At 40.0% G+C, this 26,367-nt stretch overlaps 1 protein-coding gene across 3 annotated transcripts in view; it reads right to left on the reverse strand.

The window, feature by feature from the left end:
* Positions 1-14,810: 14,810 nt before the first annotated feature.
* Positions 14,811-26,367, reverse strand: part of ephb3a (eph receptor B3a) — a 104,744-nt gene continuing 93,187 nt past the window's right edge. The window contains exons 14-15 of one of the 3 annotated variants that reach the window (XM_038283528.1): positions 20,703-20,896; positions 14,811-16,094 (exon numbers count right to left, since the gene is read on the reverse strand). In XM_038283528.1, the coding sequence (XP_038139456.1) occupies positions 15,983-16,094; positions 20,703-20,896 (306 nt within the window). In that variant the 3' untranslated portion in view covers positions 14,811-15,982. Of the gene's footprint in view, positions 16,095-20,689; positions 20,897-26,367 lie in introns of all 3 variants that reach the window. The other 2 variants (XM_038283530.1, XM_038283529.1) reach the window with 2 other exon arrangements.

Below are 26,367 nucleotides of genomic sequence, written 5' to 3' on the forward strand. Positions count from 1 at the left end.
AGGAGCAAATGGATAAAAATAGACCGGAGGAAAAAAAAAACATGAATCAATTCTCTTGCGGATGTATCGATGCATCGGATTGTCGGCTGTTGGATCGATGCATCGATACAAAACTATTATTATTTACGCCCCTAAATTGGAAGGTGTATTTTTATAGTGATGGAACCAACTGTTTTACATTTCTCAAGTCTTCATCTTCAAGTCAAATTTTCAAGGTGCATCGTCTCTTTATTTGACATTTTCTAATATTATGTGACAATAACTCAATTTGGTTGGACACAAAATTTATCTGAAAGATTTCCACATCCTGCTGCCGTATTATTTGTTGATTTAATATTTTTAGGCTTTGTGTTTTGTTCAGTTTGTAAGTAAATAAAGCTTTTATATTCATATATGTTTACAGGGGTTGACGTTAAGGATTTTTACCACTTGCCCTTTGGGCAAGTGACTTTCACATTTCATTTGCCCAGAAACAATTTTTACTTGCCCAGTATAATGTTTGATAAATATAGTTCCTAATATTCATTTTTGTATATATATCAATGAAACATGTCTGTTTTTTAAATGTTTTTTTTTTTGTAAATCAGTAAGTTTCCAGGTTCCTGGTGTGTATATGCATGCGTCAGATAATGAACTCAAGCCTACATTACCGTGTTAACATGCTTTTCAATCCTTCCTGGAGGTTCCTGCCTTAGACACCCTTGCCGCTGCTTCTGCAGATCCTCAGACCCTGTTACATTAACACGTGTAACATGCGTTAAAGTAACGCACAGTCTACTGTGTATATACTATATGGCCATATACTATACACTCACCGGCCACTTTATTAGGTACACCTGTCCAACTGCTCGGTAACACTTAATTTCTAAGCAGCCAATCACATGGCGGCAACTCAGTGCATTTAGGCATGTAAACATGGTCAAGACAATCTCCTGCAGTTCAAACCGAGCATCAGTATGGGGAAGAAAGGTGATTTGAGTGACTTTGAACGTGGCATGATTGTTGGGGCCAGAAGGGCTGGTCTGAGTATTTCAGAAACTGCTGATCTACTGGGATTTTCACGCACAACCATCTCTAGGGTTTACAGAGAATGGTCCAAAAAAGAAAAAACATCCAGTGAGCGGCAGTTCTGTGGGCGGAAATGCCTTGTTGATGCCAGAGGTCAGAGGAGAATGGCCAGACTGGTTGGAGCTGATAGAAGGGCAACAGTGACTCAAATAACCACCCGTTACAACCAAGGTGGGCAGAAGAGCATCTCTGAACGCACAGTACATCAAACTTTGAGGCAGATGGGCTACAGCAGCAGAAGACCACACCGGGTGCCACTCCTTTCAGCTAAGAACAGGAAACTGAGGCTACAATTTGCACAAGCTCTTCGAAATTGGACAATAGAAGATTGGAAAAACGTTGCCTGGTCTGATGAGTCTCGATTTCTGCTGCGACATTCGGATGGTAGGGTCAGAATTTGGCGTCTACAACATGAAAGCATGGATCCATCCTGCCTTGTATCAACGGTTCAGGCTGGTGGTGGTGGTGTCATGGTGTGGGGAATATTTTCTTGGCAACTGTGTGATGCCACCATGTCAATATGGACCAAACTCCCTGAGGAATGCTTCCAGCACCTTGTTGAATCTATGCCACGAAGAATTGAGGCAGTTCTGAAGGCAAAAGGGGGTCCAACCCGCTACTAGCATGGGGTACCTAATAAAGTGGCCGGTGAGTGTATTTCGTATATAGTATGTTGTATATAGCTAGTATTCTCGATATATGTCAAATTTGTCTGCACCATCAACACCAAGACAAATTCCTTGTGAGAGCAAACCTATTTGGCAATAAGTCTGATTCTGATTTATCTTAATAAATGCTTCCTGAGTTATCCCACTGTCTTTCTTGCCTTGAATTCTGGGTCCCTCTGCTCTGAGTCGTGACAATATTGTTCATTCTTTAGTTTCCAGAGGTGCTCAGTTAACTATTTCCCACATTTTCCTATGATTAGAATATTCCTGATCTATGTTGGGAAGCTGTCAGAAAAGAATTGAGGTCAGAAAAACTATTGGATTCATCTGATGAAAAATGGGTTTTAAAGCCTTGAATCATCAGACACCAGCTTCATAGTTGTGTTTTCCTCAACAAGCTGTAATATTATATGAAAGATTGAAGGTTTTCCAACCGATTCATTTATCAAAAAAACAAACAAACAAACAATAAAAAAGGATTTTGGTTGTTTGAGTTAGAAATGTTTTGCCCCTATAAATAATCTCAACTATTGAGTCTTTACCAGCAGCTGATTTGCTTCATCATAAGGCCAAGGGGAACAGCTGCCTGGTGGAAAATTGATTCATTGTTGTTCTAAAACAGAAAACATCATAAATCTCTCGTTGCCATAATAACCAAAAGGATAGGAGTTATAAGTATGAATACAAATAGGCTTGATAAGTGAATGCAGTTTTTAGTTATTAGTCTCAGTTTCCTTCATTTGTTTAATTAGTATGAAAATAATTTTCAGATATATAAAACATGTTAAAAGAAACTCTAATGTTTATTAATACTGGAGAAGATATGGGACTTGAGGTTAATCTTTTAATTATTAAAATGACTAATTACCATTACAGGTATATTTTGTGTAAAAAGCCGTGTTTTTATAACTGTTATTCGACGCAGAGGAAGTAGAAAGATGATGTGTAGAACACTGTGACCTCCCAAACTTTCGAAATTTGTGGTGAAGAACAGAGCTGGTGAAAATGCTTTTTAGTTCTACTATCTTCCTTCTTGTCATTTTGATGGAGATTTTTTTGATGTAGGAAATTCATCCCTTGTCTGCTCAGGGTCTTTCTGTTACCAGGCGAGTTCTCTATTGCCCAGCCTGTTTGGTTGTCTTGTTCCTGCTCTCTTGTACCTTTCCTGATTAATCCCTGTTGGTTTTTAGTTTATCTTTATCCTTAAACCTTTAATCCTGCCCTCTATTTTGTCCATCAACAACATGTGAAACTATTTCTAGTTTTAGTCTATATTGTATTCAATCTACTCTAATTTAAAGTAAAATCCTAGACCTACTCCGATCAGAGATTATTTAGTTCCTTGACATTTTTCTGCATTTTTTTCTGCTTTTCTGTCATTAGAAACACCTTTATACAGTCCACCTTAAAAACTCAAACATTGGTCTGGATATGTCAAAAATAAAGATTCAGTTTTAACTTTTCCAAAATTGTTCTTTCATCAACTCAATGCGTCGCCTCAACCTCTAAGATGGCTCTATTCATACACATCTAAAGTAAACTAATGAAGACTGCTGAAGATATCTTGTTAATAAAGCATAAAAAAAAAAACTCTGCCACTTTGAAATTGTTTCTCTGGAACAATTTTGGATGCCTAATTAAAAAGAAGAAACAGTGAGACAGCGGCACAGCAGAGTTTCTAAGCACACTGTGGATATCAGCACTGGCTGACTGTTAATCTCTAATTATGCTAACTTAACCTCTCTTTCACAGCATCCTCTTGGCCAGGGTCGGACTGGGAAAGATTTTCGGCCCTTGCATTTTTCTATCTACACTTATGGACTCCCCTCCCCCGCCACACACACATGACAACCATCACCAAGACTTCCATAATGCGGTTTTACTGGTTTTGGTTAATCACATGGACGCGGCAGTGACTGCTGCTGTGTAACGTCCACACTCACCACATCGGCACGGTTGCCAGAGGTCACTGACTCGTTTTCCAGCTCAAAAAATGTTCATAAACCACCTGGATATACGAAATCTTGCCTAATTTCAACCAAAGTCTATTGATCTTTTAGGCCATAAATCTAAAGAAAATTTTTTTTTACCCATAGACGGCCATCCTAAACTGCCAGATTGGGAAACATCCCAAGTGCATGCCACTTCGTGAAGATGAACTTAGACTAGAATGTTGCTTTGCTAAACTCACATATCTGCATGGTTGGTCAGAATTTCACTGTATTTGAAAAAAGAGCTCCATAATTTCCTTAGACCCGAGGATGTCAGTTGGAAAGAAATAGGGTTGAGAGCCAGGGGGTAAGACAGGTCACATGTCAACAGGGTGGGAATTTAACCCATAAAGGCCACGTAGGCACAGTTACCAACTTAAGCCGGGCATGAACTGCAATATTTTTTAATCGTTGTGCATAGCCACTAGCCTCGTGAGACCATCCTGATCTCACGAGCTTTCAAGGTTTCACTCGTAGATCAGTCTGGAGACTCTCCGTTAAAGAAAATTTGGAGCCATTCACCAAACGAATGTCCAATCAGCGTTGGCTTTGAGGCGGGTTGAGGTGTGACGCAACGAGAAGCGCGACAGTTCAGTCTAAGGAACATGGCGGCTTCAGCCGATGAAACTAGCGTTAGCTTGGCTATCGAGCAAGTTTTATCGGAATTACAGAGTATTTCTTCACTGAAAGAAGAGCAAAACACTGCTCTGGAGGCTTTTCTCAGAGGAAAAGATGTTTTTGCTCTTCTCCCGACTGGTTTCAGCAAGAGTAGCCTGGCTTGTGGTTGTGTTTTCGTCGTCGCTCTGTTAGTACGTCATATGCTTCGTTGATCTGATTGGTTTATTTGGCCCATCTATCACCAACATAGGCCAATCAGCTAACCAGTATTTTCGCCCCTTCCCAAAATTACTTCAACGGAAGGTTTCCAGATGGATATGCGGAGCAAATCCATCTGGCGGAGTCAGGTTACATAGCTACAGCTCAAACTGTAAAACGAAACCGCTGGGTTAAAAAGTTCACAGCTCACAATGTATGTTCTCACATTTTTGCGACCCGACGCTCTGATGCGATCCACCTGCTCACACTGCACGTCCGAAAACCAAACGTCGAACTTGGCGCCAAAGATGCGCTGGTCAGACTCGTCAATCCCTTGTTTGCACATGCGCAGTGCTCGAGGTTCTGCTAAATGGGCTCGTAGCTTTGCTTCAACAGCAGAATTTGTCCACGAACGCCTCACAACGTCCGATTGAATTTCAAACATGTTTGATTTTCTCCTGACCTTTCCATTCCTGATCAGGAGGTGGTCCTGAGAGGCTAATTGCCCCCTTCCTACCCCCTGTAAACTACACAATGCACAATGAAGCTGAAACTCTGCCCCATAGAAAAATTCTTGCTTGATTGGAGAATCTGCCCGAAAAGGGCAAAAAAAACGTACAGTGTGTGCCCAGCTTAAAGCGACTATTGTCAAATGTAGTGACTACCATTGTGTTGTTGGCGACAATGTAAAAAGAACTAATCAAGCTGCTTGATCAACTGTCACTATTAAAAATGTCACATAGACAAAGCACGCACTCATTATTAACAATCAGGAGGGAAATACATTTTTTGTTATTTTCTTTGAAAGTGTTGCACTAAATTGATTTCTCCTTGTTGTTTGGCTGTGACACAATCCTGGAGAGAAATACCAGCTGTGCTTCTGCCATCAACACATTTGTTTATAGATGTTGGAGATCGGCCTGTTTTCCAGTGTAGTCCTGTTTCTCTGACTGTGACTAACTGGATGTGCTCTCTTCATCCTCTGACATAGGAGCTGGCTCAGAGCTCGTCTGCCGGGCTGTGTGTTTCCTGGACGGGGCCGCCTTTTACAGTTGGTTTTTGTATTTCTGCTTCTGTCCCCAGTGGGCCTCAGCAGATGGCCGCTCACACTGAGCCTGGTTCTGCTGGAGGTTTCTTCCTGTTAAAAGGGAGTTTTTCCTCTCCACTGTCGCTACAAGCATGCTTAGTGTGAGGGATTGCATTCGAGTCAATGAGTCGATAAACTGGTTTTCCTTAGACAGAAAACTGTTGAACTGTAAAGTGCCTTGAAATGTGTTGTGAATTGGCGCTATATAAATAAACTGAATTGAATTTAAAGAAAGTCTAATCAACAGTGTCTTTAAGTTAAATTTAATAAGATAAGATTGAAATGCAGTTTTGGTTCAGGTAAAATGTGATTAAATTCATAAAAATTATTTGCTAGTTTATTGTGTTTTAATCACTTTTTGTCTTGCTGATATTGATTTTCCTCGCTCCCATCGTTGGATTGAGGGAGATAAAATAATAAGATGATTTCATCTATCGGTCTCCGCCAGGTGACGTCAATTGTTTACCTCGGGCGCGGTGCATCGTGGGAAAACCACCATATTAGGTGGAAAGTCGAGATAACCCACACGCGGCTGTTCTTTCGGCACAATTATTTACCAGAAATGACACGATCGTGTTGTGTGAGCGGCTGCCAGTCCTGGTGTCGTGCCAAGGTAGTTATCCCTGCAAAAATTTGTATCCCCTCGTCGGGAGCGCGCACGGAGTAGGAAGAACAACCCGAGTTAACTCCGCTTCAATTCCAACGTGCAGAACTTGAAATTTGAAAGGTTTTACGTGTATGAAAGTTGAGCTTTACTGTTTTATTCTTTACTTCACATGTTATAGCAGAATATCGCCAGTGATATTGATCTAAAACTAATAATAAAAAACAAACGTTTGCTTGAAAGCTGGTCGCTGACAGCAGTGTCTACTCCTCCCTCTGAAAGCAAACAGATCCTTGTTCTTTTCCATACTTGCCTTAAAAAAATCTGACATTGTTTCACAGTGTCCAAATGTTCTCATCTCATTGAAAACTGTTGTAAACCATATACTTGTAATAAAAATGAAATAGAAAATGGAGTGCACGTGTAATCATTAAAGACTATATGCAGAAGGAAAATAATTTTTTCCTGGTTGAAATTTAGTACTTAAATCTATATTTGTGTTTATAGTAACGTACAATTTATTTATGTTGTACTATCCTTAATAAACAGTTTGTCTTTTAACATCAGCCGTTTTATTTCATCCCATATTGTCAGAACTGGCAGTATGGGATGAAATAAAACCTGCTGTAATCTGTTCCCCCTGTCTAAATCAGACAAAAAAGGCCCCAGCTTTTTCATTCTTGGCTTATAAGCCTCTTTTATGATGACAACTAACCCCTGAAACTTTGGAGTTGATTGCCCTTTATTTCTTAAAGTTACAAGGGGGGGACAGATTATAGCAGGCCACCTGCTATAATCTGTTCCCCCTGTCTAAATCAGACAAAAAAGGAGCCATTTGTGAACTGTCCGTGTGCTTCCAGTAACTTATATGCTTTGAATTCCTCACAAGTGTAGGCACTGACGCCAAACACTAGGTAGTTTATGTCCACTGATGAGGTCGGAGGCAGTGAAGTGACGTCAGAGCTCCAGTCTTTGCTGCGGACATCATAAGGATCTATTGCTGCGTCTCAATTCGCAGGCTGCGTACTTCCGAGGACGCAGCCTGCGAATTGAGACGCAGCCTATGCCGTTAATATCTGACAGTTTCGACAAGTAACGGTCCCTGGCCTCGTTATTACGTTTGTGCCGGTACGGTAATTACACATTCTGCTTACTTTTTTCCATATAGTCAGAGAAACAAACTCAATCCTTTAGTCCTTCGTTTAGCTATGCTGCGGTTGTTTACACTACGCCTTCTCCACCTAAAATGGCGTCTTAGCAACAAATGTCACGTGACTGGGGGAGACCGATTGACTTTTAAGACAATTAATTGTAACTTCACTTGCTGAAGAGTTTGCAAGGATTTACATTGGCCTCCATCCACAATTTACCCTGCCCTGCTAGTGCATCCATCAGCCCCCTTTAGTTTAACATTTACTTGTTATTTGGGAAAAATTGGTTCCTCATGATTTAACTTTCATAAAACAGTACAAAAGCAATCTCATCACATTCTTTTGAACCCAACACCATATTTCATCTCAACACATAAACTTGTCAATGACACTCTTTCAAATCAGTGAAGTTGTTTATCTTTACTTAAATGAGTTTCAACACGTCTGGCTGTAGTTTCATAACCATTTCATTTTTGTTTGTTTTTTATGCAAAGAATTGAAGGTTATGCTAAGGTTCAGCTTCACTGACATTGCAAATATCTTCCTCCCTGCTATGCTATATAGACACGAATTAACAGCAGAGTCTTTATTCTGATTTATATCCCATCATACTATATAGCTGACATATTGTTAACCTTTAAATAAGTTTAGAAATACAGTCAAAGGCAACTGTTTCCAACAGTTTTCCCTTGACTTTGAGATATAATCAGAGCAGCTGTAGCTGCTAAGCACACTCCGTCTCCATCATTTGCTGCATTCACACCCTTGACTCCACATTTTTGATGTTCTGTATATTTCAGTAAGTTTAATTAAAAACAGAAACTATTTTACATGAAAAAGAGACATTTGAAGGGACTTTGATTTCTGTCTGTGCTCTCCTTTTAGAGATGCAAAAATTCCTCCAACGCAGAGCCAGTAGCAGGTCGTTAAAACGCCTAAGACTTTAGTGTCTCTCCTAACAGTTTAGGCTTAGTGCTGCCTGCCTTCCCCTTAAAGAGGGTAGTTTTCCATTGATGAGCCTGCACAAGCAGCCTCAGCACCAGCAGCAGCAAATCACTACTCTGTTAAAAAGCCCTGATGCGTAGCAAACTCTCCTGCCAAGCCTCCTCGCTCCAAATCTGCCTGCTCTCACCCCACCCTGGCTCTGTAATTGGAGGCATTAAACTCGCTTTGGACATGATGGCAAATGAGCCCTTTGAGCCTGGAAGAGGAGTGACTGGCGCATTCAAAAGGGGTGCGCCAGCTGATGCAACTAAATCTGACAGATCACCTCCAATCCAGCAGATTTGTATGCATTTTTACTCTCCTGTGGAAGTCATGTCTCAACCGTCCGTGTCCAGTTTTAAGGCAGAGCTGCAGTTAATCTCACAATAATCATCAGGATCAATATGGTGACACTGGGACTTGGATGCTGACTGTCTGGTTGGAGATGAGCAACCAGCGGCGATGAAAGAGCTGGGGTGCTACTTGAGTTTCCCTTCTGCCAAGCATGCTCATTAAAACCTCTGTGAGAACACGTCGCAGATGATTTCTCTCCACTAATGGCCTCTAATACAGTGGTGAGATATCTTCCTTCAGGTTTGCTGCCATTTTGCATCATCTTCAAAGATGCAGCAGTGGAGAAAAAATAAAAAATAAAGCTTCTGTGAGATGGAGGACTGTGAATGTTGTCTCTGGTGAGCAGCTGTAAGCGTTTCAGATGTTTAATGGTACACAGGATGCAGATTCTCACCGCTGACATTGTGTCAAGTCTCATAGGAAATAGTAAATACAAACAAAGACATACATGATTAAAAGCTTGGCCCCGCTCGTGTTAATTCTAAGCTTGAGGATTTCACTGCAGACAGAGCAGCTGTGCCGTCACAAAGCATTTATCTGCTCTCCAGCAGCAGGTAGCGCTGACACACATGATAAATGCCACGGGCCTAACTGTTGACCCGGTGGCTGTGCATCCTGTGAGAGTGGCTTGGATGATTAGAGAACATGAGCACCATCCTGGTTCCTCCTCTCTGGGGCTGAGCATGTAGCTGCTGCGTGAACAGCGAGGCTTAGGTGGTTAGGGATGATCTCCCCCCTCCTCCCGGATCCTCTGAATGGACAAGCTTCCCCTCGGTCAATAAAAACACAGGGTGACGGCTTCGCTCATCTGCACCACTCCGTGTCCTGGTTGGAGGATTAAATCCAAGCAACACTGACACTTGGTGAAAAGCCAGATTAACTTTGCCTCCTTGAAGCCTCTCCAGCAGCAACAGAGACTGAAATCCCCAGAACAGTCCTGTGGTCTTGCTAATTGGCTAGCAACGCGGTCCAGGCTTTGATTAATCTTAAATCTTAATGAGTTCAGTGATATTCTGACTGAGGAGGTAAAACACACTTGCAATTCCCCTCTTTTCATCCCGCGGTTGCATCAGAGGAGACCTGCAACTTCGGCCCAGTGAACCCACCGAGGAATCAAAGAGAATACTAGAGATGTGTTTAATAATTTATTTGCATATGATTATCGTAAAAATACTGAAAGAGATATGCTTATTTTTGTTCTAGTTTTCTCACATTTTTTTTTTACAGTCTAGCACACCTTTAACTGCACAGGAAAAGTCTGCCCTAACAGACACATTTTCTTCTTTCACGGCGAGAATTGGTATAGTTTCAGATATGGAATGATTAAGAATGTCCCGATGCGATCCCAGTCCAGTTGCTTTCTGCTTCCCAAAGAAATCTCAGCTCCCAGTTTCCCAGCTTCGTTTTGTCCCTTTGTCTTTGTCTCAGCTCTACTCCTGTGTTTTGTAAAGTATTACAAACAATAACAGATTTTCCTCATATAAATCAAAATAACGGACACACATATTTAACTTTGATGATGTTACAAACCTAGATCTTAGCTGATATGCTAGGGATTATTTTCAGCTCATCCAATGACTTTCACAGTGAAAATGACTGATTTGGCCGCTGCAGCTCCTAATCTATTTTATTTTTTTAGATCACATGGCTAAGATGCTAACGATTGGCTGCTACTAGCAAACCACATTAGCCTCTATCAAGGTTATTCAGAAAAAAATAAAGCTAAAGATGTTTCCACAAGGCATGAACTGATATTAGATTGTCATATGACGTTTTATGGTATAAACCTGGAAAAAAAAGTTTAAATGATATAATTGTTATATTTAAAACATCTACATCTGCTGAAATCATGTAATTTTGTTTTTATCAAATATATGTTAACTAGTATTTTTTCAATTGGACTAAATGTGGAAGATGAGAAAAAAAATCCCTCAAATTTTGTGGTAGATTCTTTTAAGGCAGCTAAGAGAGAAAACAATAGCAAAGAAATTAGTCAGGCTAGCTGCTTACGTAGCTAGCCTGCTAGCGACTTCTTTTGAAAACATGCGTCTGATAGACTGACAAGTGTAGGCTAGTTTAGGATAGTGTGATAGTCACACACATGTAAGGATTCAATTCTTTCCCTATTTTTTATTTTTTTTTTTTTACAAAGTTAACACTTGTTTTTAATGTTTAAAAACAGCTAAAGCTGCCTTTCTTGTAGGCAAAGGAAAACTGCAGTAGCCTCCGTTAAGGTAGCTCATTAGCAATTCCATGAAATATCGTCACCAGGATCTTTTTTGGCATCTCAAGACCGTAAACTATGGCTATGTTCACACTGCAGTCTGAAGTGACCCAAATCGGATTTTTTTGCACATATACGACCTGTATCTGATTTTTTCATGGCTGTCTAAACAACACAGATCCAATTTTTTCCAGTCTGACCCAGGCCACGTGGCTCTGTGGTCCTGAATCCGATACGAATCTGATCTTTTCAAATGCGACCTGTGTCTGAACAGCCAGGTCGGATTGTTGTTTAACAATCGAAAAGATTGTGTTTTTATGGTTGGAAAAGACCGCTAGATGCGCTCCGGCACTACCATCCATGTTTACTTCCGCCTGTGACGTCATTGCGTCCTCTACTGCGCAAGCGGGACACTTGCGTTGTATGACTAAAGTTCACACAGGAGATCACATACAAGTCGTATATATTTGGAAATGTGAACGGCAACGTAAAAAAAATTCAGATTTCGCAAAAAAAAATCGGAATTGAGCATCAAGGCCTGCAGTGTGAACGTGACCATGTTACTTCTCAAACAGGAATTAGCGCCCGCCACACAGGCAAATTAGTCCCACTAAATTACCAGGTCAACTTTTTTCACATTTAACCCTGTAATGGTGGGATGTATGTACCTAATATCACCTGCAGGTGGCAGTAATGCAAGGGATACAGCTTTAACTGATCAAGCCAAACTCCAAAGAAGAAAACTACTTAAATTGAAAACTTGCCTTCTTACTTGATAAAATGTTGCCAGCCCTTTTATTAGCAATGATGTTGTACCTGGATCAATTGTTGCTAGGCAATGTGTTGCCCTGAACTTTTCCTGTATACACACGAAATGCATGCCTTACCCAATAATGTAATGGCTTTGTTCAGATTAAACTTGCCCTGGTAAATTAGCAGGTATAATACTAGGTCTCGACTTGGTGTAGGTAGCAGATGTCGGGGCCCTATACCTGCTGACGGCATTACTATAAGACAACACCACTCTGAAAAATTGTATTGCGCCTGGTTCATAAGAATCAAATCTTCTCTGGAGTCCCTACTTATCATTTTCTATATTTGCTATTATTTTAGATTTTCTTTGTCGACCTAAAGTAGCCAAAAATAGAAAACAGTCATTCTAACTCTTGAAGGCAAGCTCTGTCTGCGACAAATGAAAGATATTATGTAAAATGACTTTTGTGGAGATTTTAGACAAAGAAATGCTTGTAGAAATTGGACGGTTCTTGTTAAGAATTTAAAAGTCATGTAGCTTAATTTTGGTAGATGACCTAGTTAAAAGAGGCTAACCCATTAGCTACTGCAGGCTAACAGCCTTGCTCATGCTCCATCAGCTAATTTGCGCATCCAGATACATCCGGGTCGCCCTCGACTTTTGTTAAAAATACCTAAATGATGTTTTTCCCTCCCAAAAATAGTAAGCATACTAAAATATAGTGAGATAAAGGTCAATAATGTATTTCCTGAGAAAATAAATGCCTTAAAATCTTTTTAGTTATATCACTCGTCTGTGCCCGATCTGCACCTGAAATGGAATCCTACGCTACTTTCGGTGGCTAACTTTTTCGGCTTTGGATTTAAACATAAATCTAGTATTTTTGAGTTTGAGGACTACTGTGAACATGCCGATGGTGATGTCAGAAAAGCTGTTTAACAAAGAAAATGTAAAAAGCATAAAAATAGTCTCAGAAAAGTCATAAAACATTTTTTAAGATGTGTATTAGCATTCTTTTGAAAGTTAAGGATAGACATAAGTAATTTTAGTAACATGATTACATTATTTATGGACACCGGGGTGTATATCTGTTTGCGCATGCGCAGAACGGACCGTTTTACCAGATTTTACCCTTAATATGAATGGGGGCGCGTAGACTGTTATTACGGTAGAAAGAGAGCGTGAGCAAACTGCACGCAGACACAGCTGTTAGCTAGCCGGTTGGCAGCTGTTAACGTATCGATAAAGAACAGAGCGCACAATCTTAAAATAGACGATGACGTTCATTATCAGAACCGGTCACAGCTGCCCTGTGTTATGGTGAGCGTGTTAATTGGTAAATTTGATTTAAATTGAGCTGATCATTGAGATAAATGTTTGGTTCGTGCCCAGGTTAATAAAAAAAGGACATGATTGGTTAGTTTTACTAAAGATGAGGACCGGAAATGTAACTTAAACCAATCTAATCAATAAAGTAAGACAGACCATTGGTTGCAGTTCGCATTTTACACTTGATTTTTGTTCTTTAAATATTATTAAATATGTAAAAATGGATGAAAGCATCACTGTTCAGGTTTCCTATTTTGATTTTCATGATATGTATTTATTTTTTAACCTGACTCCGCCAGATGGATTTATTCCGCATATCCATCTGGAAACCTTCCGTTGAAGAAATATTGGGAAGGGGCGAAAATACTGGTTAGCTGATTGGCCTATGTTGGTAATAGACGGGCCAAATAAACCAATCAGATCAACGAAGCATATGACGTACTAACAAAGCGACGACGAAAACAACCACAAGCCATGCTACTCTTGCCGAAACCAGTCGGGAGAAGAGCAAAAACATCTTTTCTTCTGAGAAAAGCCTCCAGAGCAGTGTTTTGCTCTTCTTTCAGTGAAGAAATACTCTGTAATTCCGATACTTGCTCGATAGCCACGCTAACGCTAGTTTCATCGGCTGAAGCCGCCATGTTCTTTAGACTGAACTGTTGCGCTTCTTGTTGCGTCACACCTCAACCCGCCTCAAAGCCAACGCTGATTGGACGTTCGTTTGGTGAACGGCTCCAAATTTTCTTTAACGGATCTGCAGGTGAAACCTTGAAAGCTCGCGAGATCAGGATGGTCTCACGGGGCTATTTATTTTTATCTATGAGCTGGAAATGTCCCCAGATTAGATTGCAGAAATCTGGTCATATTAAACATGAGTAACTTCAACTATTCAGGAACATACATACATTATCTATTGCAATAATATTTTTTAAAAGTTTCTTCTACGTGAATTTTATTTTTTTATGATATTTATTTCTTTTTTGTGTATATTTTTTTCTATCCTTTATATCCAAATACCAGGATTCTCCCATTATTCTTTGTCTGAGCATTTTCTATTTCCTCCAGTAATTCTTGGATGACTGTTTTAGCCTAATATAGTAAAATAAATACTTAACATAGTGCTATTAATACTTGAATAAAACCAACCTCTGACTCAGTACATTACTGTGCAAGGTTGTTAGTGTGAAAGGGGCTTCTGACAGCAGTGGGGAATGCATTGTCAGGATTTCTGCTTCAAGGTAACCCTTAAACAGAACATTGAGGCGAACTAGAGATTTTGACTGGAATAATTAAATAAATTCCTGTGAGGAAGAATAGAGGAAGAGAGACTGAAACCTCTGGAATGTCATTAGTGGGTGAGTTTAGAGAGGAAATCCCTATGCTTATCATATGTAGAACACCTTATACTGAGGAAACTGTTCTTTTACTAAATATACATGGAAATGATATCAGGAAGCGATCAGACTGGGGCTGGATATCCGCTAACGGCCTTTTCTGAAATGACTGGGATCAGTTCCGGGACATTCCTAGTAACGACCTTCAGATTTGTTTGCCTCATGACAACAAACTAACAAGCAGATAAATAAGGGCCACAGAAATAGACCGGAAGTCAGGTCAGAAAGCTGTAACTGCGCAGTGGTTTGGCCTAATACAAACATGGTGGTATATACAGGCAGTTCGATTAAATAGGAATTGCTCTGGCAGCTGGCATTCCGAGGAAAACACTGATTTGGAAGAAACGAAACAATGGCTGATTTATTCGACTCCTTTTTCTTTTTTTCCCCCTACATTTCTGGGTCAGTTTAAGGTTCCCACTAATCTGTGATTTTCAGAATAAAAGTCTAGGAAGAGGCCTGACATCGATCCTGACACAATCTCTTCTGTGATTTTAAAGATAATTCGCCCACCCTTAATTCCATCATTCACATCTGTCCTGTTTCTTACTGAGTTGAGGGGGAGCAACGCAAGCATTGTAATAAAAAAGTTAAGCTCGAGTAAAAAAACTGAAAAAAAAACAATAAAAGGAAAACAAAAAATTGCAGTATCAGGTAATAACTTAGCATTCAAATCAATGCGTTTATGAGTCAAAGAAGGTTAAGAAAACGTGGACGTTAAAGCCCGATACAGCAAGATGCCACCAAAGCAACAGCAAACGTGGAACTTGGTAGTTTATTTTCTCTCGTCACGGAGTTTCCACTTTGGCATGCACATGACGTGTCCCGCACAGTGTCAGCTACGTCTCTCCCCTCCGACAGGAAGAGACGGGGGTGAAGACTTGGATGCTTTGTACAGGTTCATAAAACACGGAGCTCCCAGTACGTTTGAGTGGAAGACAGTATTTAAAAGGAAGAGGACGAAAAGTTTCTTATTTCTCATCGCCAAAATAGCTTCGGCAACATATTTGGTCGGGATTTAAACAACAACGACAACAATAAGAAAAAAAAAAAAGGAGGAAGATTGAGCAGATTGAAGGTGTAGAGAGGTCTAGCTGTGATGAAGGTTGGATTGGCTCCATTTTGGCACTGTTGCGTCATCTAGACGGCGAGTCGCAGTCGCCTCTGGGAGCTCGCCTTCCTTGGCGCGATGGCGAGGAGAAGGAAACACTGATTCCCACCCAGCAGAAAGAAAAAAAAAAAGAAACAAAACTCATGCAGGCATGCAAACACAACCTGAGAGGGTCCAATAAGAAGTTTGGCTTCATGTCAACAGTCACAAATCCACAAGTGTCAAGTAATGAGCACACACACTGCAATGGGAAGTCCTCTTTATACAGACATTAAGTCTCCAGTGGGAAGGAAGCCTCCGAAGCGGTCCACTTTCATCGCCTTCGTCTTTTATCCGCCTCTTTGTTGTTTTTTAAACTTTGTACATCAGATCCTCTGGGTCAGAGTTTCTAGGTAGTTTTTTTTTTTATTCTTTCTTTTCTTTTGCCACCCTTTGCTTTGCAGCAGTTCACACTCTGATGGGAAGAGTTTGGCTCATCTGTTGTCGGATGATTTCCTGACTGTCTTCCGGGCTCTTCCTGTTGTGTCCCGGCAGCGTTCCTCCCAGCCGCAGCAGATCCCTGCCAAGACAACAGCACACAGGTCAGCAGCGGGTTCAAAGCCACCTTGCACTAAAGCTGCGAGTCGAGAGCCGGCCCTCTAAAGTGCTTCTCTGTTGAAAGTAAATAAAGGTCTAATCCATCTCGCTGTCAGAGCTGCTCAGTTCTGCCGAGCCCTCGCACTTAGATCTAATGATTGCAAATAATAAGAAATACAACATCAGGGGAATAAACTTTAAAAGTGCTGATCTGAGGCCTCATCTGCTGTAAACGACTCCAGAGCCAGGCTAAATCTATTCATCGCAGTTTTAATAAAAGTTCAACATATATTTCTTGGCTATCTTGGGGGAAGCGGCGCCACGGCGTCGAGTGTCCTTTGTTCCTCGGCCAGTGTCCTTGTTTTTAAGGCCCATGCGGCAGGAGATACTCGGCTTGATAGCGCCGCATCTCATATCCCCTCTCTCCGTCCCTTATCTGCCCACAGCATCGCCCTGCAGCCAATGGCGACGGAGCGTTTTGGACGCAGACGCAGCAGACGCTCTCTAAATCATGCTCTGACAACATGATTCTTCTCCTCTCCCTCTCCTCTCGGCGCTCCTTCGCCATCCATCACTCGCTGCCGCTGCATACTGATGAGGCCATAAATTAATCATTGGCATGTCATCGGCATACAGCGACAGCAAAACATGCAGATGCACACCCGACGCAACACAAACACACGCGCGGACACGTGCGCGTCCCTGCGTCGCGGCACTGGGTGCGCCCTCCCCTGATGCATTAAAAAGCTCATTAGCAACCTAATTAAACACATTCCTCTCTTTTAGCTTCTCCTCAATCCCCCTTATTACTCACACTTCATCACCCCCTGCTTTTCCACATCAGCAGCCCGTGCCGCTTCTGTCCTATCACCTATATTTCAGCATCCGGCCAAGTGTAAGGGGAATTAAAGCGAGGTCAGCCATTACATTTCCACACACAATTAGCTTCGCTGGGCCCAAATCCTGGCACAGGAAATGCCCTCAGGGACTCTGTGTTAGAGTGAAGCTCTGAGCCAAGGAGCCGCTACCCCACCTGGAAAGAGGAACGTGTGAATCCCGCCTTCAGTGTCTGTCAGCCAGCCGGCGGCTGAGACGCGGCGCCGAAGATCCGCGTTTGATTCATTATACATCACTGCTGATCCGGCAGCCGAACTCGCACTAATGTTGTTGACGAAATTCCAGGCTAACAAAATTCAGAACAAACAACGTCAGCAAGCCAAAGCGTTACGAGTCGGCAAACTCAGAGAGAAACAACTCCTCGGGGCGAGCGCAGCTACCTTCGAAAACGAGTCAACATCTCCGCTTCCTTCCACCGAGAAAGTGTCAGAGACGCCGAGGCAGACATCCGTCTGGCAGCAAAAAGGCCTTCAGCGCACGGAGGGATCCTATCGAGTATAAAACAAAGAGAAGCACAACAAGCACGCACCTTGTTGTGCTTCTCTTTAGGCCAGACATAATTTTTTTTTTCCTGTGACATCTTATTCCAGCAGCCCAGAGGCACAGCGCTGCCCCATCTCTGCAGCAATCTTTATCTTGCACTGAGCGGCAGTCATATACAATACTGAAGACAATTTCACACAGGGAGAAGAAAAATGCATCACGGCTTTATTTTCTGCTCCCCATCATGGAATAACCTCCAGACCATTTTGAGCGCTGATGAAAAAAAGAACTCAGTGATAAAACACTTTTTTTTTTGTCAAACTTTGCCCAGAGTAGCAAAGTTACCAACAACTTGCCTCCATCTACAGCGTAGCAGCCTATTATTGTTAAATGACAACTGCCAGAACAGACGGATGATTAAGGAATCCGACAATATAACCTCCAGACATAAATCCATTTAAGAAAAAGTCTTGGATGAGCATTTCAGCGTCTGGAGGGACCCGAACAAAAACCATCATAAACACACAGATTTGGTCTTTGGTGTCTTTTCTTGCGCTAACTTCGGAAAATCTAGTAAACTTGTCCTGAAACATTTCACAACGTCGGAGCATCCAGGGAGAAATCTCTTGACCCATTTCTTCTGACGGTCCAGAATACTTGAAACGTGGAAAACCACGTTTTGGATTAAACTAAAACTTGCTGAATATTTCAAAAGATAATCATCGTTGCAGTTTTAGAGGTTGCAACACTGATCACAGCAAGGATGTAACATTGTATTTCCTCAATATCTCTTCTGCTTATCAATAAACATCTAGTTAGCTGGAATTACTTTTACTGCATATTTTCTCTCTCAACCTGATACTGACTTAAGTTAAACTGAAAAGGATTTGTTTTGGACTAAGAAAACAGCAAAAAAGTGAGCAAATCACAATCAATATTAGATTCATATCAGATGCAGTAATAATCCATTTACAATTTACTGGTAAAGTACATATTGTCATTTAAAATTCATCGTCAGAGATCATGAAGTTAAAAGTCCTGCCTTCCTAATAAGGAAGGGAACATTTAGAAGAGAAACAGGCCCACACACTGGAAAAAATGTACTAAAAAATAAGTAACAACTTCTTAAAATATGTGTATTTGCCTTTAATTTCAGAAGTTAAATATGTAATAATTAATTATGCCCATATAAATAATAAATTTAGATATTAAACATTAAAAATAAGATTTGCAAAGAAAAATTGACCGAAGAAAAATGTATTAAACTCCACAATACTTTATCTCAAAGGGAAAAAAATGTTGCTGTAACTCATAGGCTGTTTTAATTTCAATGGATTGTTGTAGATTTTAAAAGCTGTATCCAGGACCGATCTTTTGCAGCGATTCGTCTTGCAACAGATCTGTAAGTGCAAGATATTTTCATTACGTTTTTATTCTAATCTGATCAAAAAAACATGGTTCTAGGTTAGCAAGCTCTGTTTTGTGGATGAGGAAGAAGATTAGAGCCATAAAAAAGTTTACTAAAAATAACTCTGATTTATGATTTTTCTAACTTTATTTTCAGAATTCTTATTTTTCTGGGTGTATTAGGGCCATTGAAAAGAAAAAAAATGAATAGGATGATTAAAAAGTCTGCTTTAAAAAGGTGAGAATTGTGAGATTAGTAAGAATTCTTAGATCATAGGCAGAATTTTCAGTTTAAAAACAGAATTCTGCAATTAAATTGATATTTCTTAATTAAAGTCGTAGGGAAGCGGCTGTTCCAACGGTTGCAGTACCAACTTCTCCCGAGCGGTGCCCGACTTTATACGAGTCAATAAAGTGATTGGTCGTTTATTAAGGGGGTTTGCTAACCAGTTAGCAACATAGTGCTAGCAGGTTCCCAATAGGAAATTCCATTGGGACCAAGTAGCACTAATTGGTAACTTAGAAACGACGCTGTCAAGGAACGCTATAGACAGCGGAAACATGCAAGAGGAGGAGAGTTTAGTGTCGGAGGTCGTGGATGAGTCTCCTCCGTCATCCATGTTTTATTTAGAGGAGGACAGCAGGGACGAAGATGTTGTGGAAGAGGACGCCAGGGCGGCAGAAGCTTGGTTTGGTGTAGAAGGCTTCCAGCCGTACATGTTTGAGCCCTTGCCTCGCAACGCTGCCAGTTCTGTTAGCTCTACGCCTGCCGAAGACACAGACGTCCATCCCCGTGAACACTGGGATGGAACTCAATGGGAAAGGAAAGGATTCTGATTTCAACTGTTGCGTATATAAGCTGCGACATATGAATCAAGATGCTATGACCGAAAATATTTGATAGACAGATGACCGTTGATGCATGATTGGCCGAATTAAGGTGTACAAACTGACGTATAACTAACTGGCCTGGATAAGATAACGGGGAAAAAACAGAATTTAAATAGAAATTCTCTAACTTTTGGGACAATATGGTCTGATAAAGAGTACATTTATCTATATCTTTAAGCAAGAATGATTTGAAATTTAAATATGATTTTCCTAACACTTTAAAAGTCAGAATTAAGATTAAAGATTAAATTTAGTATTCTGAGTTGTAACCAAGAATTATTAGATCAGTCAGAATTATAAGCTTAAAGTCAGAATTCTGACCTTTTTTCCAGGAGATTTATTTTCCAGTACCTCTAATCCTCCTCCACACATTTGGAAGAACAGAAACAATAAATCTTATCTGCCGTCACCTGCTAACCTCTAGAAATGTAGCTCTAAGATGCTCTTACAGCAGGACTGTAACAGTGAGCTTTGGGTGTTTTATCACCTGCCTTTGATTCCTGCTCACCCCACATGTGTGACTGGAACATAAATATGGATCCATGTCCAGCCTTGTTAGCCAGTAGCTAAAAGAAACAGGAAGCCTGCTTCATGTCATATTTATAGCTCAGAAAAGCAGAAAACCATAAATACTAATTAGAAGTTTCTAGAAACTAAGATTTATATCAAATCAAACTTCAATAGAAGCAATAATGGCAACAGTAGTAATACTGGAAAACTGTATCCTTATAAAAGTGAAGGTTGAATTTAGGAAATGTGTTTATTTTTAACGTTTTTCTGCATCGTCGAGTCGAGCCAAATGTCTTCATAGCTTAAAACTCTAATAAAACATCATCCCAGACTTCAATCCAACTCCTGTGGTTGTTTTGAACAGGGATGTTCTGGTCCAATCAAACTTACATGTCTGACTCACCCTGAGTAGCTGCTGGTCACCACCTTGAGGCTCGCGGCGTTGCGGAGCAGCTTATCCAAGGTGCTGACGATGCGGGAGAACTTAGGCCTCAGGTTTCTCTCCTTCATCCAGCACTCCAGCATCAGCTGGTGCAGAACCATGGGGCAGTCCATGGGCGGGGGCAGCCGGTAGTCCTGTTCTACGGCAGTCATTACCTGAGACGCAAAAAGTGACTCATAAGAACAGTATAGGTTTCTCTACATTGCTAAATTTAAACGCTATAATGCTAGCATTGGAAAGCTAAGTGGTCACCCAGGTTGAAGTTGGAAAACTTCAGCTAGAACTGTCACTACCATTGCTCTCTATTCACTGGATTGATGAGTGCCCCAAAAAAGTGAAGCCACCATCTGCCATATTGGTACTCCCCACTCCCATGGAGACGCGCAATAAAAATGCCTACATGTGTAGCATTTGGCTGCAGAAACAACAGTTTGCCGGCTGTGGGAAGACGTTCATGAGGTATTTTCACAGTCAGTGGATGTACTAACCAAGAAAATCCATATATACACCGATGTATCCTATAGCATAGTGTGTAGCCTAACGTTACTCTGGCTATTTTGGACTGACTCGAAGACATTGACTGAGTTAGATATTGAAATTGTTTCTAATGTTAGAAAATAGAAAGTACAGTAAATAGAAAGTAATTCTATGTGAAACATCAATGCAGTAATTCTTTATTAGGTGGATGATGCCGTCGTTCCTGTAGTGTTTGTTGTATTTCTCATTTGAAACACATGTTATTTTGAGGAAGAAAAAAAAAAGAACTCAATCATTTGACTCATATATATATATATATATATATATATATATATATATATATATATATATATATATATATATATATATATATATATATATATATAGCCCTTACCCCAGGGTAAGACTTTCCTTTTTTGATAAAGCTTCTAGTTAGAGTGGCTCAGGTTATCCTGAGCTATCTCTATAGTTATGCTGCTATAGGCTTAGACTGCTGGAGGACATGGAGACGCCTATTTCATCATTCTAGTTCATTCTATCTATATTATCCCACTTGTGCTCCATTAATATATTAATTTTGTTGTGATGTATTTGTAAAACATGTTATATAACATGATTTATAGACTTCATAATGACTATGCAATGTGAATTGGCCTGTTTTTTTATCATAAGTTACAGTAATGTACTTATGCTAGGAAGCAGCAAGTGTGTGTGAAAGTAATTAATTAATCTATATTTTAAAAGTCTTAAGTCCCCCTGAAAATGAGAACATCATCGTTGTTCGATGCTGAAGCGCACGTATAGTTTATAATGCGACCGGTCTAACTAGAGAGTACCAATGTGGCGGCCGGTAGCTTCACATCAACCAATGGGCAATCAGCAATCCAGTGAATAACTAGAGATCAATGGTCACTACCTGATCTGTCCCAGAAGCATGATCCATCCTGAACATGCGTGAACAGAATAATAAGATTCAGGTCGCTGAAAACTATGTAACAACGGTACTGAAAATACTTATTTATATACTTAAAACATTAAAGAATGTTAAACTACATCATATAGAAAATATTGAAGACTTTTCTAGAAGTAATGGATCGTTTTACATTCTCTCCATTGTATTGCGCGACTCTGAAATGCATTGAATTCACATATTTCAATTCACTTTATTTATATAGCGCCAATTAACCTCAAATAACATCATCATCGGACATGCTCAGAGCACTAATGTTCGAAAGGCTAATTAAATGTTTAATTATGTGTTGCTTTTTTTGTTTTTAGAATATGCAATATTTACACAAATACAAAAATATTTAAAAGGAAACCATCCCTTTCCCCAAAAAGACAAGATTAAAAAAAGTAAGTAAAAATGAGGTATTTGCCTACCAGATGTTTTTCTCTTTACGCATGCACAGAACAGATCGTGCTTCCGGGATGGATTGGGTAGTGATAAGAACATGAGCTAAAGTTTGAGATCAACCTAGAAGGTCGAATGTTCTTCAAAAAACAAAACAAAAACAAAAAAACAACTCCAATATGGCCGCCACCCCTAAACATAAAGAGGGCTGCATAAAGAGTGTTCATTTGTCCTCCTACCAGTTTGTAGCTGATTAAATAATTGGCATTTAGTACTCTGCAGCATCTGTCATTATACTTTAAACTTGTAGCCCCAATGAAAATGAATAGATACATATGCATCTACCCAATGAGTGATAAACCTGATTTCCATAGATGAAGTTAAATGTTCAAAGATCAGCAGGTGTTTACAGTTTTCAGCCAGAAATAGACTCTCTTCCAGCGAGAACGCCTGGATTGAAGCTCCTGGAGCAGAGATGATGCAACACTGACATCAAATCTCAAAGACAGACGGTAAATTTAGATCAGTTAACTCAATAAGAGCAACAAAAACATGAACATGAAACCTTGACTTTGTGTTTATGTGAAGTCATGCAGCTCATCTAGTACAGCTGTTGTTTTAGTAATAGGGAGGCTCGCAGCTGCAGTTTAAACTATTCAACTTTTCCTTTTTATGCTTTTCAGTCTCAGCTAAAACAAAATCAATATTTGGACATATGAGACATATGTTTTATTCATAAAAAAAAGAAATGATATTGGATTGATTGTCAGCTGAAGAATTTTTCAATCTCCATGGGTCAGGATGATTTAAATTGTTTTGTTGCTCTGTGAGCTGGGAATCAGAAGCATTTTTATCTGACAGATATTGGCAATAATATCACTTTTTTTTAACAACAAGGTAGTGGGGATTTCAGAATCTTGTTCTTAAATTTACAAACGGCACATTTTGGAGAAAACAGTAGACATTTCTTTTTTTAAGTGTCGGTAAACATGCATAAGGAAGACCGAGCGGGTTTAAAGAATCCAGGCTTAGAGCCATTTGTGTCACCTGGACGGCCATACAACAGGTATTCTCACTGATGCAAATCAGGGAGGCTTTTTTTGATTTTCTTTTTACTCAGAGGCTGATTAATTACGAGATATTAAAATCTTTTTAAAAGCTGAAATGTTAGGAAAAAGTAGAAGATTTATCCGTAAAACAACCACTGTTTTTTGGCATTGTCTTCAATTCCATAGTAGTCAGGAGGACCGCATCTGTCCGCTGACTTTTACTGTTTCTGCTGAAAATAGAATAAAGCTAAAAACATTTAGTCATAGAGAGATTTTGCAAACGTGAATTCTCCATTAAATTAAGGCAAATGTACAGTAAGCTATTGGTTGACAAAAATGCACATACTTCTAAGCTGCAAAACTTTAGTTTAACCAAAAGAAAACATGTTTATAAAATAGATGAATGCTAAGTTTATTATTGAGCAGTTAAATCCGTCATAGCGCCGTATTTTACGTATACAGTCTTTTTGAAATTGTCTTTAAATCAATGTTACCTTATTTCTAGAGGAAAAAAGTTTAAATAGAAGTCATTTGTACGACGGAGTATTAGGGCCAGGCTAATGTGTGATTTATGTTTTATTAACTCTTGCTTAAGATTGTTCCAGATAAAGGTCATGCAACGGACGGGTTGTGAAGGAGGTCTGAACATCCTCTATCACATGTTTCTTCTAAACATGTGTTCTTGGAGCAATTCAATTGTAAAACAACCACATGCTTTGTTTTAACATATGTGCTGAGGTTTAAACTAAGATCCTTTTGTTTCCCTTTCCCTTAGTTAAACCTCAGCTGGTGTAATTAGGGACATCCCCTTTTCTTCAATAAATGGCAAAGAGAAAGCAGAAGACTGCAGAGTGGGGTGGAGATTGTAAACTCCGCAGTCTCCTTCCTATTCTCCTCGTGAGTAACTAAATTAATTGTCTCTGTATGTATGTTTGATGTTTTAGGTGCTTAGACCTGATAGCCAGGCTAGAGATTTTTTTTTCTATTACATTTTACGTGAGATTATGGACCTTCGATGACTTACTGAATGACTAGAAGTTTGGACATTACCATCTCAAACACGAGAGACATAAACCTCATCATTACGTCTCAAACATCAGAAACATAAGCCCCATTTACACTACCCTCTGGAAACTGATCCATGTTGAGCTCGGTTCCAAGCTCCCTTACGACCATTTACACGCCACGCTAGCACGTTTCCTCGCCTCCTAGTGATGATCTACGGTACTACTGCTCTCTTGAGGTAAACAAGCAACCCAACATGGTGTGCTCGTAACATTCAGGAAGTTTGCGGAGAGTCAGGCGAAGGCAGTCTTTGGTGAATTTACAGAGTCGGCTTTTGGGAAGTGGATACAACAAACGATAGTCTAATCAGGGCTTATAGACGCAGGAAACGACGACAGATGTTGAGGTTCATCACACTGCTAAGCAGAATCTTTGCTGGAAATCGTGTGGCACGGTAGGGAAGCTAGTATTTTTATGAATGTCTGAAGTTTCATGATTACGGAGGCTAACTGTAAGGAGATGCTCATGCGCTCTTTGTTATCAGAGATCCGTGCCAGAACTGAACCCCGCAGAGCCCCACTGATGAACTAGTACCAGTTTAGCGCGGTTCGGTTTAGTTGTGCGTGCCATTTACACTCAACAGTTATCGCTGTTACTGTGTTTGGACCGTTTTTGGCACAGTTTCAAAAGGGTAGTGAGAAAAAGGTAGCCTGACAGTTTGCTATGTTGAGCCCTTTAAGAGGCGGAGCTTAGGGCACCGTTGAGTCACATGTAGATGAGGAAGAGAGAGAAGGAAACAGGAGCCATAGAGTTTACCGTTCTTAGGTTGTCGGTTTCGTCTTGCTTTTGCAGTTTGTTGTTGCGTGAAATGCAAGCACAGTAGGGCTGTCACGATACTAAACTTTTCAACTCGATACCGATACTAAGGAAAATATTCGATACTCGATACCATTTTCGATACCACAAGGATAAAAACAAAGACTCCAAAATTCTACAGAAATATTTTCATTAATAAATAAAATACAATAAATAAACACAATAAAGGTTGTATGCTGTGCACAATATTAAGCAAGCTTGATAAAAAACTTATAAAATTAAAATTAAGTGTTCCTTCCTTGGCTATGCTTTGCACACATAACAATGACACTAGCCAAAGCAGTTAAGAAACAAAAATAATTCTCAGCAGCTGCACCTCTTACAAAAAAAAAAGTCTGAAACTGAAAAGTGCGTAGAATTATTCAATCACACAGTGTTCAGAAAGTGCATTTTCCTCTAATCTGCACTTTAGATGATTGACTGCTTAGGTGCCACTGGTAGTAGCACTGTATCGATACTTTTAAAAACGAGTATTGTATCCGGATACAACGTTTCAGTATCGATACTTTTTTGAGTATCGATACTTTAGACAACCCTAAAGCACAGTAAATAATGTCAGGGGTCAGTGACATTGTTTGTTTAACGGAGTATTTTAGTTTGCCTTTAGTTTGTGACATGTTTTATTCACATGCGCACTTAAGAGTTAAATAATGTGGTTTGCTTTCTCATGTGGTGTATTTAGTTAGAAACAAGACGTTTGTAGTTATTAATACTGCAGTGTATAAAGTGAGATATCAGTTCAGTTATTTGTTGGTAATTATTCAGACGCTGATATTGTATTGTTGTTGTCTTTCTAGAAAAAACATACACATTATTACGGAAATTAATGAATAAACTGCAAGGACAAGTTAGACCTATTGGAGTA

This window comes from Cyprinodon tularosa, unplaced genomic scaffold (assembly GCF_016077235.1).
Source record: "Cyprinodon tularosa strain WSP-4 unplaced genomic scaffold, ASM1607723v1 ctg195, whole genome shotgun sequence".
Taxonomy (NCBI): Eukaryota; Metazoa; Chordata; class Actinopteri; order Cyprinodontiformes; family Cyprinodontidae; genus Cyprinodon; species Cyprinodon tularosa.